The sequence below is a fragment of the Podarcis muralis genome, chromosome 1 (assembly GCF_964188315.1).
Source record: "Podarcis muralis chromosome 1, rPodMur119.hap1.1, whole genome shotgun sequence".
NCBI lineage: Eukaryota > Metazoa > Chordata > Lepidosauria > Squamata > Lacertidae > Podarcis > Podarcis muralis.
The window spans coordinates 79,601,051-79,616,490 of record NC_135655.1 but is presented as its reverse complement, the minus strand read 5'-3'; the positions used below and the strand labels follow the sequence as shown (position 1 = coordinate 79,616,490).

The 15,440-nt window shown below is 43.7% G+C and overlaps 1 protein-coding gene across 7 annotated transcripts in view; it reads left to right on the top strand.

Moving 5' to 3' along the window:
- MYRF (myelin regulatory factor) overlaps positions 1-15,440 on the top strand; it is an 89,494-nt gene that overhangs the window by 55,649 nt on the left and 18,405 nt on the right. For 5 of the 7 annotated variants that reach the window (XM_028736942.2, XM_028736913.2, XM_028736924.2 and 2 more), the window contains 8 exons: positions 871-1,198; positions 2,766-2,938; positions 3,343-3,466; positions 11,164-11,359; positions 12,158-12,234; positions 12,768-12,878; positions 13,668-13,758; positions 14,712-14,777. In XM_028736942.2, the coding sequence (XP_028592775.2) occupies positions 871-1,198; positions 2,766-2,938; positions 3,343-3,466; positions 11,164-11,359; positions 12,158-12,234; positions 12,768-12,878; positions 13,668-13,758; positions 14,712-14,777 (1,166 nt within the window). The remainder of the gene's footprint in view (positions 1-870; positions 1,199-2,765; positions 2,939-3,342; positions 3,467-11,163; positions 11,360-12,157; positions 12,235-12,767; positions 12,879-13,667; positions 13,759-14,711; positions 14,778-15,440) is intronic. The other 2 variants (XM_077932404.1, XM_028736933.2) reach the window with 1 other exon arrangement.

Below are 15,440 nucleotides of genomic sequence, written 5' to 3'. Positions count from 1 at the left end.
CTAGTTATATAAGAATCCCTTTGTCCCACCTCCACACAATAACAGTGGTACTATGAGAAGCCTGAAGAACAGGCAAACTTCTGAGTATGTAAAGGAAAAAGCATTTGAAGGCTCACCTTTCAACATGGCGAATGTCCCAACAAGATTATTGTGCCTGATGTGAGCCTGGAAATATATACTGTATCCTGAAATACAGAGCATCCGCTTCCCTTCACCTCTCATTTATAAGATATAAGACTAGTCACATAACAGCTTTTTGTTTGTGTTTGGCACTCAGTATCATAAAATTTCTTAAATGAATTTACCTGCTTGCTGAAGAAGAGCCTTTATGCATGGAGATTCAGATTTTTATCATTTGGATTTTTAGGAGGGAAGGAAGTCATTTACCTGTATTTGCTGGATTACTCATTTGTTTCTGTTTGCGGTGCTGCCCTTTGGTTATATATTTAGCAATTAAATCTTTTTTTTAAAAATTGATCTTAGTAATTTTAATTGAGTTGAAATTTCAAGATACGCATTTAAAGTGTCAAAGGTTTGCCCGTCATTCCAGCTCACTGGAAGAGAGCTTATTTCTCACTATACAATGAAATAGAAGTGATGCCGCCTGCATGTTTTACCATGTATCTCCCAAGTAAAATGGCTAGAGATGTACTATTGTGTCAGTGAGTGCTGAAAATGTAAGGAAATGGGCTGGAATATCCCCCTAAGGCCATCCACGTCTGCGGCCTTATACTGTATTCATTCAGCACACACAGCTGGAATGGCTGCCCAAGGCTAGAGAAATGTTCAAAGAGACTGGGATGTTTTTCTGTAGCATAATCTGGCTATACGTGTGCCACAGATTAATCTACTGACTTTCTTTCTTTTTAGATCCTCACCTCCTTCGAACCATGACTCCTGAGAATATGTGTCACATAACTCCCCCTTCCCGCCTGGAGCACCCACCCCCTCCTCCACCGCCACCCCCTCCACCATCCCACCTCCAAGGGCCGCCGCCTCCACCACCACCACCACCACCGCCTCACCCACACCAGCAGCCGCACAGCCATCACTATCCCAGCATGCAGCGGGACATGTACATGAAGGCTGAGTCTCTGATGCCCCAGTTCACTATTGGACAAGGCATGTCACCTGGAGATCTCCACCATGCCCAGCAGTCACAGATGCTTCACCAGCTACTGCAGCAGCATGGAGCAGAGTAAGTCCTCAGGGAAATGGTGGACGAGATAGGGAGGGAGTTCAAATTGTGGTTTGTTAAGACTTCCAACTTCTGTTGGAAATCTCATGTGCCCCTTACAGGACTGTTTATCAGGGGACTATTGTGTGTCTGTGTGGCAACAATTTTTTAATTTGTTTTTAAACAAATACAAGAACCATTAAACACTTATCCAGCAGTACAACTAATGGTGTTTGTTTTATCCATTGACTCTAGACATAAAATTACACATTCAACATTTAAGCATATCATTAATATCATTACCTGTATGCCACAACTGGGTGTAATGGAGAGCATAATCCCAGCACTAATGCATCTAGATCCACGGGGGTGTGATTTCAGATTTAATAGCTGGAGGCAAAGTCCCTGACAAGGTTTGAAAATATATTCAGGATTGAACTGCTTTTGTAAAAAGTGATTTTAAAGATTGTTTTTGTTTCGATAATGCATAACAACTATTGCAATGGTAGTAACACACACACACACACACACACACACACACACACACACCTTTTAAATTAAAGAGTTTAGTGCCTTCAGCATGCATACCAAGTACACAAGCTCCTTTAATTATTTATCACATTTGTCAATTGTGGCTGACCTAGAAAAAAACACACAAATGCATGTAACATGCCTCGAATGGCTCACCTTACTCCAAGAGCAGGTTTGAGGAGGAAGAGTTTGGTAGAGACAGGGACTGAGGGATTAATTAACCCTTCCCACACACTGCTTCTGCAATCTGAACATGCATTTGGAACTCACTGTGGGATGAGGGAAACATGGTTGTGTGTGCGGGGCCAGTGGGGTGGGGAAGCTGTTTTTTCTGAAAAGGGGGCATAAAACTGTTGGTGGGGCTTAAATCATTAAAATGCTTCTCCGTGCAAAACACGTATGGGAGAGACATGTTTGCCTTCAATAGTCATTATCCAGTTCAGACCTAAGATCCACCTTTAGCCAAAATGTGCATTATGAGATCCATTTATTGATTTTTACCATAGCTGTGTACAAACATTGCAAGGGGTTGGACTAGATGACTATACCATTCTTTGATTCTATGAATGGTAATGTGTTGTTGGTGAGACACGCCTAGGTCAGTCTGCAACCCAGTTGTGAGTTCCACTCACCAGGAATAACTCACAGTATTCTAGTTTTCTATGTGCAGGGATTAAAACAACAACAACAACATTTGTATGGAGGAGGGTTCACTCACATGTGTCCATACCTTCATTCTCAAGCCTGGTACAACCTAGACACAGATGCACCCCCTCAGTCACCTAAGAAGAAACCTGCCAGTTGTCTCTTTCCCTCTTGGGTCAGGTGAGGACAGAGGGAGGGAATGTACAGGTTTAGAATATGCCTCTATTTCAGCACCAGACAACAATTTGTAAGTGACTCTTTGTATACCTACAGAATTATGTGAGAGCTTGGCTGATGCTCACCTCCTGTACCCACTGGAATCCTCCCCCCCCCATATATATATTTACATTTTTATGGGTTATGTGAAGTTGGAATGTTCTCACTGTCTGTTGTCTGTGTTTGACCCCCACAGACTTCCAGTGCACCCTGCCAAGAAGAGGAAACACTCAGAGTCGCCCCCAAATACTCTCAATGCCCAGATGCTTAATGGGATGATAAAGCAGGAGCCAGGGACAGGGTCTGTGCCTCTCAACCCTGACAGAGCCCAAACACCTCCTTGGCATCAGCAGGGGGCGCTCTCACCAGGTACAGTCTCCAGTAGTATTGTCAGCATCCATATGTTATTCGTGTTCCAAAAAGGGAAGAGTTCTATAGAGTGGGTGCATGGGAGGAGAAACTGAGGAATGGGGGCCATGAGGAAGAAATGAGGAAGGTGTGAGCCATGTGTCTCTAGGGAGAATGTGTTGTTTCATACCAAACAGAATGTGGGGAGGCAGTTCCCCAAAGTTGAAAAGAACAGAGAACGAAAAACATTTTCCTTTCCTTGGTTACAAAAAACAAGAAATTAAAAAGCCATGGGATGTTTTGCGTGGTGGGAAAGCCATGGGGAGGTCGGGCAAGAATGAATATTTCCCTTGTAGCAGGAGGGTTTATTTGCATGAGGTGTAAATACGCAGTTTTGTAAACACATAATTTTACTATTGCTGCAGGCCTGATTCAGGACAATGACAGCTTGAATGGCTCCTACTTGGATCCCAATTACCAGTCTATAAAATGGCAGCCACATCAACAGAACAAGTGGGCGACTCTGTATGATGCCAACTACAAGGAGCTGTGAGTAGAGATGGTGCCTGTGTAAACTCCTCTGCATGCCAGCTCAGAGAAATGGAGTTGATTTACCTTCATATTTGCTCAAGAGTAGCTCTTATTAAATCGCAAGGAGCTGGAGGCTGGTGTATATAGCATGCAAGAAAAGCCTCGCAACTTTGAACCTCTTTAAATTGCCACTTTACACCATTTTAACAATAGTAAAATTTCAGTATTGTTTATTAAGCACTTACAGTTATTAGGTGCTCTACAAAGTACATTTAAAAGACATTTTCTGCAGCCATTGCTGTACAGTTGGAACAGAAAAACACAGAAAGGGAAAGAAAGAAATGAGGAAGATGTGACTAATAAAACTGCAGCGATCAGAAACAAGACAATCAGTTGTGGAAGGCTATCTTGAATGGGTGTATTATCAACTGATAAAAAAACAGAAAAGGCACACTAGCCTTTTTGCTCCTCCTTCAACACTGTTCACTTGTTCATTGATTTCTGAAATCTCAATGACACTTCTCTCAAATTATTGCATCGTTGACATTTCCTCAGGTGTCATCCTGGTTTTTGTAGAAATTGCTGGGTTTTAGTCATTTTTATACTTTCGGAAGCATGGCACGTAGTGATAGCATTTGCGCCTCTCCATTACCTGGTCACCTTTTGAGAATTGCCTTTTTAAAAATGCTGTCCTATTGTCTGTTTAGAGCAGGGGTTGTCAACCTGGTCCCTACCGCCCACTAGTGGGCGTTTCAGGATTCTAGGTGGGTGGTAGGGGGTTCTACAGCACAAGCTGAATCACTCCTACCATCGAGCACTGGTGGGCGGTAAGGAAATTTTTACCACCAAGAAAGATGCATTAGTGGGTGGTAGGTATAGAAAGGTTGACTACCCCTGGTTTAGAGGGAAAGGGTAAGAGTGGTTTCCCCAGGAGCAGGCACTCAAGGGTTAGGGAGAGGGGAGTTAGGTTTCATCAGCAAAGGTGACCCCTCTTAAGAAGGCAGTCCATTTTGATGCTTGTGCAGCAAAATAAAATAATATATCTTTTGGCTTCTGGAAACACCCCGTGTGAGAAGACTGCAAAATTCAAAGAATTCTAACTATAGAAGCAAAAACAAAGGGATGAAAACAAACAATAGGTGAGGAAATGTAGGCTTGGGAAATTGACTGATAATGGAGAGAGCATATACCTTTTCCAAACAGATAAATGATAAGGTGAAAAGGAGTACACAGAAAAAGTAGCAAACAGGTTGGAGTGCACTGGCAAAGCAAAGGCAATCAGAAGTTTAAGGAAGGAACTAATAACCATGATGCGTGCATCAAAGATGAATATGAAAGAAGCATACAAAGTGGTGTGATATCTTTTAATTGGTCTAATATCTGTTGGGGTTTAGTCTAGTCTAGACTACTAAAAGATAAAGGCAGCATCTCTTAGCTAGAGCCATATTATGCTGAATGATGATGGTCAGCAAGTGTATACATGGCATTTTGTAGGCTAACATAAGCAAATTACACAGGGGGGGATCCTATGTGGCACAAGCAGGTGCCCACTCCTGCAATGGGGCTTCTCCTTCCACCCTACCCTCTTTGCAGTCCATCACACAGCCCCAAAATCTACACCAGAGGGTTGGAGAGAAAATAAACTGGAAGTGGGCAGACAAAATAAGAACATGAAAACGTGGCCCATCTAGTCTGGCGTCCTGTTCTCACAGTGGCCAGCCAGATGCCCATGGGAAGCCAACAGGACACCATTGGATGTCACCCATAACCTCTTGCCTTGAGAAGCTTACAGTCTGAATCTAGATGAGAATTATAATGGTGGAAAGTCAATAAAGAGAGAGCAGGAGACACCCGGTAACCAGGGGTGGCCAATGCATGCAAATGTAGTTGCCTATCTTCATCAGAATAGCTTCACCAATGTACATTTTAGATTACACATCCCAAAAAGTGGGCTTGGAATGATTTCTGGGAATGGTAGCAGGGCCCAGCTCTGTGGCCACAACAATAACTTTTTCCACCTATGTATAGCTTGGTTTGACTGGAAGGAGAGGTGGGATTCACAGAGGGAATGTTGAAGAAGGAAAGTGCTAGAGAGGGGGACAGAGATTGGAGGGGCAGGAACGTGGATAGAGCAAATAGTAAGAAAAGAGCAGCTAGAAGTGGCATTGAAAAAAGGTTTGGCAGGGACACGGGGAATGTAATCAAGCAAAGATTGTTAGACGCGGGAAGCATCAGAGATAGAGGAAACAAAAATGACAGGAAGGGAGGGACTTTATACCAGGTTGTTTTTAATGGTTTTAAGATGCCTTGGGCACTGATTTTGAGCTCAAAGGCAGTGCAGGATAGCTCAGTTGGGAGAGCACGAGACTCTCAATTTCAGGATCATGGGCAAAAGATTCCTGCATTGCAGGGGGTTGGGCTAGATGACCTTTGTGCTCTCCTCCAATTCTGTGATTGTTATATGGATAAAAGAGCCTTGAAGGGCATGAATCAGAGAGCTCAGAGGCAGGATAACTGGCAAACTCTTGGTGACCAGCTAAGATGTGCCTGGGAAGCTATGGCAGCCACGTAAGGTGAGAGCAAGAAGCAAATGAGCGCAGCTTCCAGGGTGAAGGAGAGACAAACGTTCAAGGGGTGGGGGAGAGAAACAGCTGCAGATCCTCCCTGCATTCCACAAAGGTGATAGAGAACTGGCAAGCAGTCAGACAGATTCCGGGAATTGCCTACTCTCAAGAACGCCCCGCCCCTGGGTTTCTATGCAGCCTGTATCTCCTATTTGGCCCCATTTTGGGGAGAGAGGGAAGGGCCTTTCTTGTCTGTGGTACCAAATAAAATGAGATGATTATCTGGCTTCATGAGAGCAATGTGGAGAGAAAGGGCCAGTGATTTACATTCAAGCCAGCTGTGGCGTTAGAGGGAGGCTGCCCTTGCATGGCCTAGGATGCCCACGCACAGCATCATTGTTGAGGGCTGCCTTCTCAAGGTCTCGCAGAAGGTAATTTATCTGCGTTCCTTCCCTGTGCATATATAAGGGGAGTAGGGCAATATATATATTTATTTATTGCTCGAAGGAACACAAAGAAGCCAAAGGCATGTCTCGCTCAGCATCCTTTTCCCCATTGTGGTCTACCAGGATAAGCGGTTAAGCAGGCGCTGAGATGCAGAAGCAGAACTGTTGCTCCAAGACATGCTTCCTTTTGGAGGTAGTATATATTAGCTGTCTTGGAGCAGCCACTGATAGCCTTCTCTCTAGTGGATTTTTCTATTCCCTTTCTACGGCCTTCTAAATTGGGGGCCATCACCACAACATGTGGAAGCAAATTCTGTAATTTTAACTCTGCACCAAGTGAGGAAGCACTTTGGATTGTGTCCTGAATCTCATACTCCACTAAATGACATGAGTTCCAGTATAATTTTGGCAGTGTGAGGAAGACAAGGTTGCACTGAAGGCCCACAGCCTACAAGCTACCCCTGTGTGTTTTTGTAGTGCCTTTATATAAATGTATGGTGTAACTGTACAGCATTTGGAATACTATGCAAAGTTCTGGTTGCCTCATCTCCAAAAAAAGTGAAAAGATGCAGAAAATGTGAAACCCAGATGATCAAAGGATGGAGCCACTGCACTTAGAAGTAATGTATGAGGGGACAGGATAGAGGTTTATAAATTGTGGTGTGGAGAAAGTAGAGACAGAAGTTTCTCTCCCCCCATCACTATATTATTCATTGTTCTCACTTCGGCATGACTTTATTTTCTGAAGGAATTCTCATTGCCTCCAGTCTAGCTGCTTCCTTGACAAGGCTCTTTAACCATGCTGGCATTCTTAGAGGAGGATAACTAAAAACGACTTGGCTTTCAACAGAGCCATTTCCCATTAATGTTCCATGGGCTGTAGGCAGCACATGTTCAGCAACATCCCCTGTTCTCAGTGAGGTGAAAGCAATAGTTTTTATAATAATTAACTTGGGTAATCTCTCCCTCAGTGAAAACCATATTGTACTTTTACAAACTAGAGGCGCCCATCCTCCCTGTTGCAGCAGAAATAAATGCAGAAGAAAACATTTTTAAAATAAAAAATATACATATACTAATCCTTGAATTTCACTAAGAAAGTAATAATAATAATAATAATAATAAATTTTATTTATATCCCGCCCTCCCCAGCCGAAGCTGGGCTCAGGGCGGCTAACAACAATAAAAATAATCCAACATTCTAAAACATTCATTATAAAATTAATTAAATAATAATAATAAAGAGTTTGTGGCCCAAGTTTCTCTAAATGGAGAAAGATAGGTTGTGAAGCACTCAGACCACATGATTTGTACACTCTACAACTAGATAGCTTTCCCTCACCAATTCCCCCCTCCTTTTACAATTCAGATTTAATAATTTTAATGAAAGATACCATTTTTAAAAATTGCTTAGACTTTCGAAGGGGGCATCAGGCATTACATGCCACAGTGATTGTAATGTTCAGGCACACTCTCCTCATTTACAAGGTGGCTAGGATGTGCTTTGGAAGAACAGGACATTTTTCTGAGATCCCGGCTTTAAGACAAAGTGGAATATAATATGTGAGATGCCTCTCTTATCTGTGGAAATTGTAGTGCTATCTGTTGCCATGGGCGTAGACATCTGCCTCGTAAAGAAGCCTCTGTGCATACTGTTACCCTCCTGTGACAGGCGCATGGCTCATTGCGTTTCTGGGGGTGGCTAACTTTCTGCCCTTATCTCCAGTTCTGAGTTGCTACTGTCCTCCCGCCCTTGCCTTTTCATTTTTACCTCATAACTCACACTCATTTCTTCATTATCTGTCCTTTAATTTCTCTGCATTTTGACCCAATACATGTTTTAAACACTTGTACACGTTTTGTAAAAAGAAAGATACGGGCTTTCATTTGAACAGATTGCGGTCCTTGATTCGTGTTGGTTTTGCCGAGCCATTTGTAAAGGGCCGGGTAGCGAAAGTGGTTTGATTGAATGGCGGAAGCTGCCAGTTTTGTTCTCTCAAGTTTCAGTGGTGAATGGCTAGAGGCCCAGTACAATTTCAGTGGCAAACAGAAAACATATCTATTCTAGCTGAAGAGCTTGAGAAGGGATGAGATAGCTTAGAACTGAAGAGGAATGACCGTGTGTCTACTTTTTTTGGAGGGGGGAGTGGAAGGGGAAGAATTTGGCTTTTGGATAGGGCAGAATGGCAAGCGCTGTAGGAAGGAGGGAATGGCACAATGAATCACCAAAAATGTGATGGAAAGGGGGGAGAGGGGGAGAGAAATTCCTCTCATACTTTCTGGCTAAGGTAGCTTACTCTGTGACCACCATCTGGTTTTCGTTCAGGGCACATCTCTGGCAGCTCAGGGTCCCCCCTGTTGCTATGAGGAAGAATTAAATGGCTCTTTATAGGGCCTGCCAGGTTCGCTCAACCCAAGGGTGCTGACAGCAAACAGAGTTTATCCAGTTGCTGCTGGCATGTCTGTGGAGGATTGTCGGCATGTGCATGGCCAGCTTTGGACCTCTGGAGGCCAAAGCAACTTACTGAAATGCTCTTCTTGCCATGGCCACACACAGAATCCTGCACTGGATTTTGAAATTCCTGGCCATCTTGGGTTCTTCTTGTCTATCCCACTTGTTACTGTGGTTGTTTTGAGCTTTGACTCTTTCAACAGTTGCTAGCCCTTCCTATTTTCAACAGTCCCTCCTTTTTCCTGTCACAATCAAGCCCCTTGGTTCAAGTCTTCCCCTCTACAGCTTTCTGAAGCCTAAGGAGTTAAAGATACCAGAACATACTATTTATCTGTTAAATAAGACTTCCCAACCCCAACAGACTACAACTCCCACTAGCCCTGGTCACCATGGCAACGCTGGCTGGCGCTGGTGGGAGTTGTAGTCCAAAGCATCCAGAGATTAAGAAAGACTCTGTTGAATTCTAGTGCTAACTGAGCCCTCAAAAACTCATTGAAACTGTACACCTTAGTGGCTAAAAATATAAAGTTTCAGTTTTTATAGTAGGAAGTGCAGACCTTCAGGAGCTCTGTCACTGACCAGCTTGATAGCGAGCCTCTTCTTACACTTGGGCCTGTAAAGAAGTAAGCCCAAATGAAATTAATGGGAGTTTTTTCTTTCTCAAATGAGAAAAATCAAATTTTAAGGGTGCATTTCCTCCAACAAGTACTTAAAATATACCGTAACTCGGTCATGCCGGCCTGCTGAATTTGACAGCATTTATTTGATTTGATTTTATTTGATTTGGTTGCAGTTTATGTTCATGTATATCGGTCAATGAGGCAGAGAGGCCTTCCCCACAGAGCAAACCAGGCATATTGGGAGCTGTGTGTATGCGTGCCTGTTGGCGAAGGCCACATATTTTCAGTGTTTCCATGACAACGAGTCCATTAAGGAGACATAGATTAAACCTCCCCAGCTGCTACATATGTTGCTTCCCCCCTCTTATTCGACACTCTGAGCTGCTGCCGCTTTGTATCCTGAGTACATACACTTCAGTCATTGGGGAGGAGATGGGGGGCGGGGGCGGAAAAAGAGTTTGGAAGGTGTAAGGAGCAACTTCAGGTAGCTCTGTTTTAAGACGTATGGCAGTCCAGAATGAACCTAGCCTTGCGCTGAAGCCAGGAAGATGCATCTCACGTGGAAATGTCTTCAGTGGCAATTTGGGTGGGTGGGTGGAATCTAGTTGAGGTGGGAGATTTCCAAGTCTCGGGATAACCATAAATTGCTTTACCAGAGCTAGCAAGCAATGCCAACCTAATCAGCTGTTAGTTGGCAGATCTGTAGGAAAACCAAACAAATCAAAGCAGAGCTGCTTGCTTCATACTGTTTACCTTTCCCCCACCCCCGGAGCATTGCCATTTCCCTTAGTGGATGTTGAAGAAGGAACAATGCTAACTGACAGTGGTAATTTTAGGATGAGAAGAGAACTTTTTGCCTGTTTGTAGCTGTCAAATATCCTTTGATGTTTTCTCTGAAACTATTAAGCTAGCAAATCTGGGACTCACATGTTCGGATTAGTTTATGTTGTCACATCCTCACTTCAAACCTAGTTACAAATTCCCCTACCCCAACATACAACCTCAAATTCAGGGTGGTGTGATGGACAGAGTGGTGGACGGACCAGAGAGATCCAGATTTACACACACACCCATTTAGCCATGCAACTTTATAGGTGCTGTTCGGCCAGCCCATTATCTCTCAACCTATCCTACTTCATTGTATTGTTGTAGGGCAGGGAATCTCATGGGGTCCTTCAGAAACTCTGTTTGGTCTTCTGGATTCTACCCAGGTTGTCTCTGAAAATTGTCCCCTAGAAGCTGTTATTTGCATTGAGAGAGGAGCCCAAACAGTTTAGGGTGCTTTGATAAACAACCCTGTAACCTAAACTTTTTCAGGATAGGGCTGGGTAGGATGGCTCATGCTTCAAGAATGCTTGCTGGTGATGCCTTATGTCCAAGCTGACAAATTGTGTTATTGGGGGGGGGGGGGGAGAGATACATGGTTACCTTCCAAATGCTTATCGTTTCCAGGCAAATGTTATGTTTGCATATGGCAGAAGAAGTAGTTTGTGCAATTTGTGTCTGTTGGAGCGAGAGTATCTGCAAGAAAATAACGTGATTGACATTGAATGTATATTGCGGTTATTATGTTCATGAGCATATTATGTTCACCAGTGGCCAGTTTGTTCAAGTCTTCTCCCTTTGGTGACAGACCGATGCCCACATACCGGGTGGATGCAGATAAAGGCTTCAACTTCTCTGTGGGTGATGACGCTTTTGTGTGCCAGAAGAAGAATCACTTCCAGGTCACGGTCTATATTGGTATGATTGGAGATCCTAAGTATGTCAAGACCCCCGAAGGCTTGAAGCCGCTTGAATGCTTCTATCTGAAACTGCACGGAGTAAAGGCAAGTGTGAAGATGGGAATATGCAATGGCTAAAGAGGTGGAGCACAACCTCTGTTGATACCAGCAATTATGTGACTTATCATATCTATGAAAAACTTGGTGTATTTACCTCGCAGGTGGCTGTGTATGTGACTTGTCAGGCCGTGTGTTTGTGCAGTCTTAGCTCCAAGCCATCTTACAACCTGAGTGGTTACAGTGGGAGCTGATGCTTTCAAAACTGGAGGTTTGACAACATCAGTCTTTTGTAATCCTTCAGTGGTTCAAGAGTTCCTCAAGGCAGATAACCTCACACTCAGTTAGTTTTGAGTGTGCAAAATGTATTTATCCCAGGATACCTTACAATTCAATTAAAACAAAAACCTGAAAATAGAATATACACTTGCTAAATTCAATAAGCAGAAAATCTAATCAAATAACTATTAAAACAGCAGAGTTAAAACTTCATATTCAGTGTTTAAAATGTAGCATCCTTCCAATATGCCACTGGATCTGAATTTAAGCAGAGGAGCACGCCCTCTGCATGCAAGTAGAATAATAGTGACCCCATTACTAAATTTGTGTGGTTATTTTCATATTGGGATGCAGCAAATAACCCTTTTTACTTGCTCCTCTCCTACCTCACCCAGCTGGAGAAGAGGGAATGCAGAGCAGTACACATACTGAGTGCCAGTCACCAGGATGTCAAATAATCTATCTGCAGTGTTTCAAAATAAAGAGGTGGCTGCTTGTGGGAATACATGAGCCTGGAAACACATCATATTGTGCTCTCTAAAATGAGCCTGGATCTTTTCTTTTCAGCTGGAGGCCTTGAACCAGTCCATCAACATAGAGCAGTCGCAGTCTGACCGCAGCAAACGGCCCTTCAACCCTGTCATGTGAGTACTGCTTGCTTCCATTTGTGGGCCCACCTCCAAACCCTCACGTCCAACACATGCACACACCTTTGTGTGAGCAGTCCAGAGAAGCTTAGGCACTAAAAAGGGTAGCTTGGACATGGCGGCTCCTGCGCATTAATCTGACTTATGCTGGTGCATCATAACTGGAAGAGGCTCTTCTTCCTACAGGCGGTGTTGCTTTCTTGCACTACCTCTCCTTTTTGAGTGTGCTGCCACCTGAATGCAAAAGGGACTGCATATTAAGCTTCCCACCCAGGAGCAGCCCAGCAGTGCCTCATTGAAATGGGTGGGGATTTAAGTGCTTAGCTCTGTTCTTGTGCCACTGATTTCCCTGGGAGTTTAGGTGCGCTTAGTGCTCTCTTCGCCTGAACACAGATTTCCTCCCCACCCTGCATCCCTTGCGTCCTCAATTTTACGCACTTTGGTTGGTCCCATCCAGGTAAAAGAATATGCTTTCTCTTTGATACATGCAGAATGTCATTTATTCCTTTTTTTCTTTCCCTTTTTTCCAGGGTCAATTTGCCTCCAGAGCAGGTTACAAAGGTCACTGTGGGACGGTTGCACTTCAGTGAGACAACAGCCAATAACATGAGGAAGAAGGGCAAGCCCAATCCCGATCAGAGGTAGGGGCTGTGTGCTACCTGTCTCCTCCCCCACAAAAGAATCTGTTATTAAAGTTAACTAACTAACTAACTAACTAACTAACTAACTAACTAACTAACTAACTAACTAACTAATAAATGTGTGTGCTGCCCTGCAATGTGAACATTCTTACATTAATAAAATAGCAGAAATAAAAAGTAAAAAACCTCCGCAGAATAAAAAATGGTGGGTAAAACTTGCTGCAAAATATTATCGCCATTGAAAGTCCTTTATTTATATAGTTACATGTATAATTTCATAAAAATATCAAAGCAATTGACAACACCTATAATACTAAGGTTGCCATATTTCAAAAAGTGAAAATCCAGAAACGGCTGTGTCCGGGAAGTTCTGGACATATGGCAACCCTATATAATACACACAAAAATTAAAACAGATCACCAGCTGATTATGTCTTTCTTAATTGTATGCATAAGTCTTTCTAGATGCTGAAAGGTTATCTTTGCACTGTGCCTGCGTGGTTCAGATGCTGCATATGCTGAACAAAAGAAGTGGATCTGTATAGGTCATCATTTCTTTTAGCTGCTAGGCCTCAAATTATTTCAGGTGTTTTTTTTTACAGAAGAAAGGCAATGAATGTAATATTGTTGGAATGCAATACATCAGATTAAGTTTGTAATTAATTTAATTTATAATATGTTTATTTTTTACTGATTTTTTTAAAAAAATAAATTGTCATCATGTTGAGTTGTGATTAGGAGTGCATTAAAGCCTGCATTTATCTTCAACCCACTTTGTTTTATTTTCAGGTACTTCATGCTGGTTGTGGCCTTGCAAGCTCATGCCCAGAGCCAGAACTACACTCTGGCTGCTCACATCTCGGAGCGCATCATTGTTAGAGTAAGTCCCTCTTTTCTCCCTTTCCCTTGCAGGACATTGTTCTCCTAACTCTGAGCACCTACAGCTCTTGACTTGACTTGATGGGGAATTCTTGACACTGGTACCAAACTGTCCCTGATTCCACAGAACCCCTTGCTGCTGCCCCTTTTCCATCTGCAGACCCCACTATCCAACTCCTCCCTGGCTTTCTGCATCCTCATTTTCTCCTTTGCACAAATAAGGCCTTTGCAAACACCAAGTAAGAGAGATCACTTGCTTTATGGTTCCCGATAAGGAGATATGGGCAGGATTGGAAGGTTTATTGCTGAAAATGGTGCCCAGGGGCCATGGAATGTAAGACAGCTCTTGCACCCTCTGCAATAGAAAGAGGAAGCCAAGGTTGCAAGTAGGAATGGTGCAACAAGATACCAGCCCTGCAGTCATATCATTGATTGTGCTGTTCTGCTGCCAGGATGCCACCATTAAGCTTGCTCAGCAGCATGCAGTCCTGCTCCAAGGCACAGGGCAAGTCATACGGCTCAGATGTTAAACCAACTCACAATATTGCACTTGTGCGGACACATGCTTAAAGGTTCATGGGAAGGGGATTTGGGGAGCACATGAGGGTGACTTATAGGAAAGCCACATCTAATTTCACCTAGGTGGGCACAAATGTGTAAGGAACTCTTCCCCATGTCTCCACCAGACATTGCTTTGGGCCCCAATGCATCAGTTCTGAAACTGATGCTCTCAAATGGGTTCAGCTAGTTGGATGTCTGAGTAAGTATCTTAAATAGACTGGCTTCTTGGACTTTAGGAAGCATGATCTTGGGGGAAGGGCATTTGAAGAGGTCAAGGGTGGCTCCTGTGCTTCCAGAGAGCCTTTTGCAAACAAGGAGGACACTAGGCTGTGACTTTGTGGTTGGCTGTCTCCGCCCTGCTGCCTTTTTAAGTGCTGTGTCCATTTCCTCTAGCAAAGGGCCGGTTCGGGGTTAAAACACAAACAGAGGGCGGACGGGGACCCCGGAGTCTGCAGACAAGTAAGTAGCATGCTGAACTATGCAGTCTCCGGGGTGGAGTTGGGGGGCTCTTTTGTAGAATGGGATGAGAGATGCTTCTGCCCTGAGCAGAGCTTGCCCCAGTCTTGTCAGTGAGGCTAAGGATCTGTCTGCACTAGCACAAGAAATGTGGTTTGGTTGCACATCAGACGCACAGCTGACTCACTTAATCCGCAGTGAAAATGGTGTGAGCGCCAGAGTGCTTGTGGAACATGTCAGAAGCTGTGTCACATCCATGGCTGCTTCTCTGTAAACCTGTAAACCTGACACTCTTATTATGACACCTTTTATATCATTCCTCTACATGTGATATAATAGTACTTACGCAGCACCACCCATTGCAGGATTTCATAAGAAAGAAAAAAAAAGGCACGGTCTCGAGAAGCTTTAGTCTAAACATTGGCAGGTGAGAAGGCAGTGTTGTAAGAGGTGGATTAGGAATGCATGTGAGCAAATGCAGCTAGCTTTTGTTTCAGCTGAGGATCTTAAACCAAGGGCTTCATGAAAAAGGTGGGTTTTAAGGTGGGATCTGAAGGACGAGAAAGTGCACCCTGCAGCTGCTTGCTTGCCTGGGCTAAGAGGACTGATTGGAACACTGATGCAGTGCAATAGATTCATGAAACTAGGACTATTTGGATCTGCCCA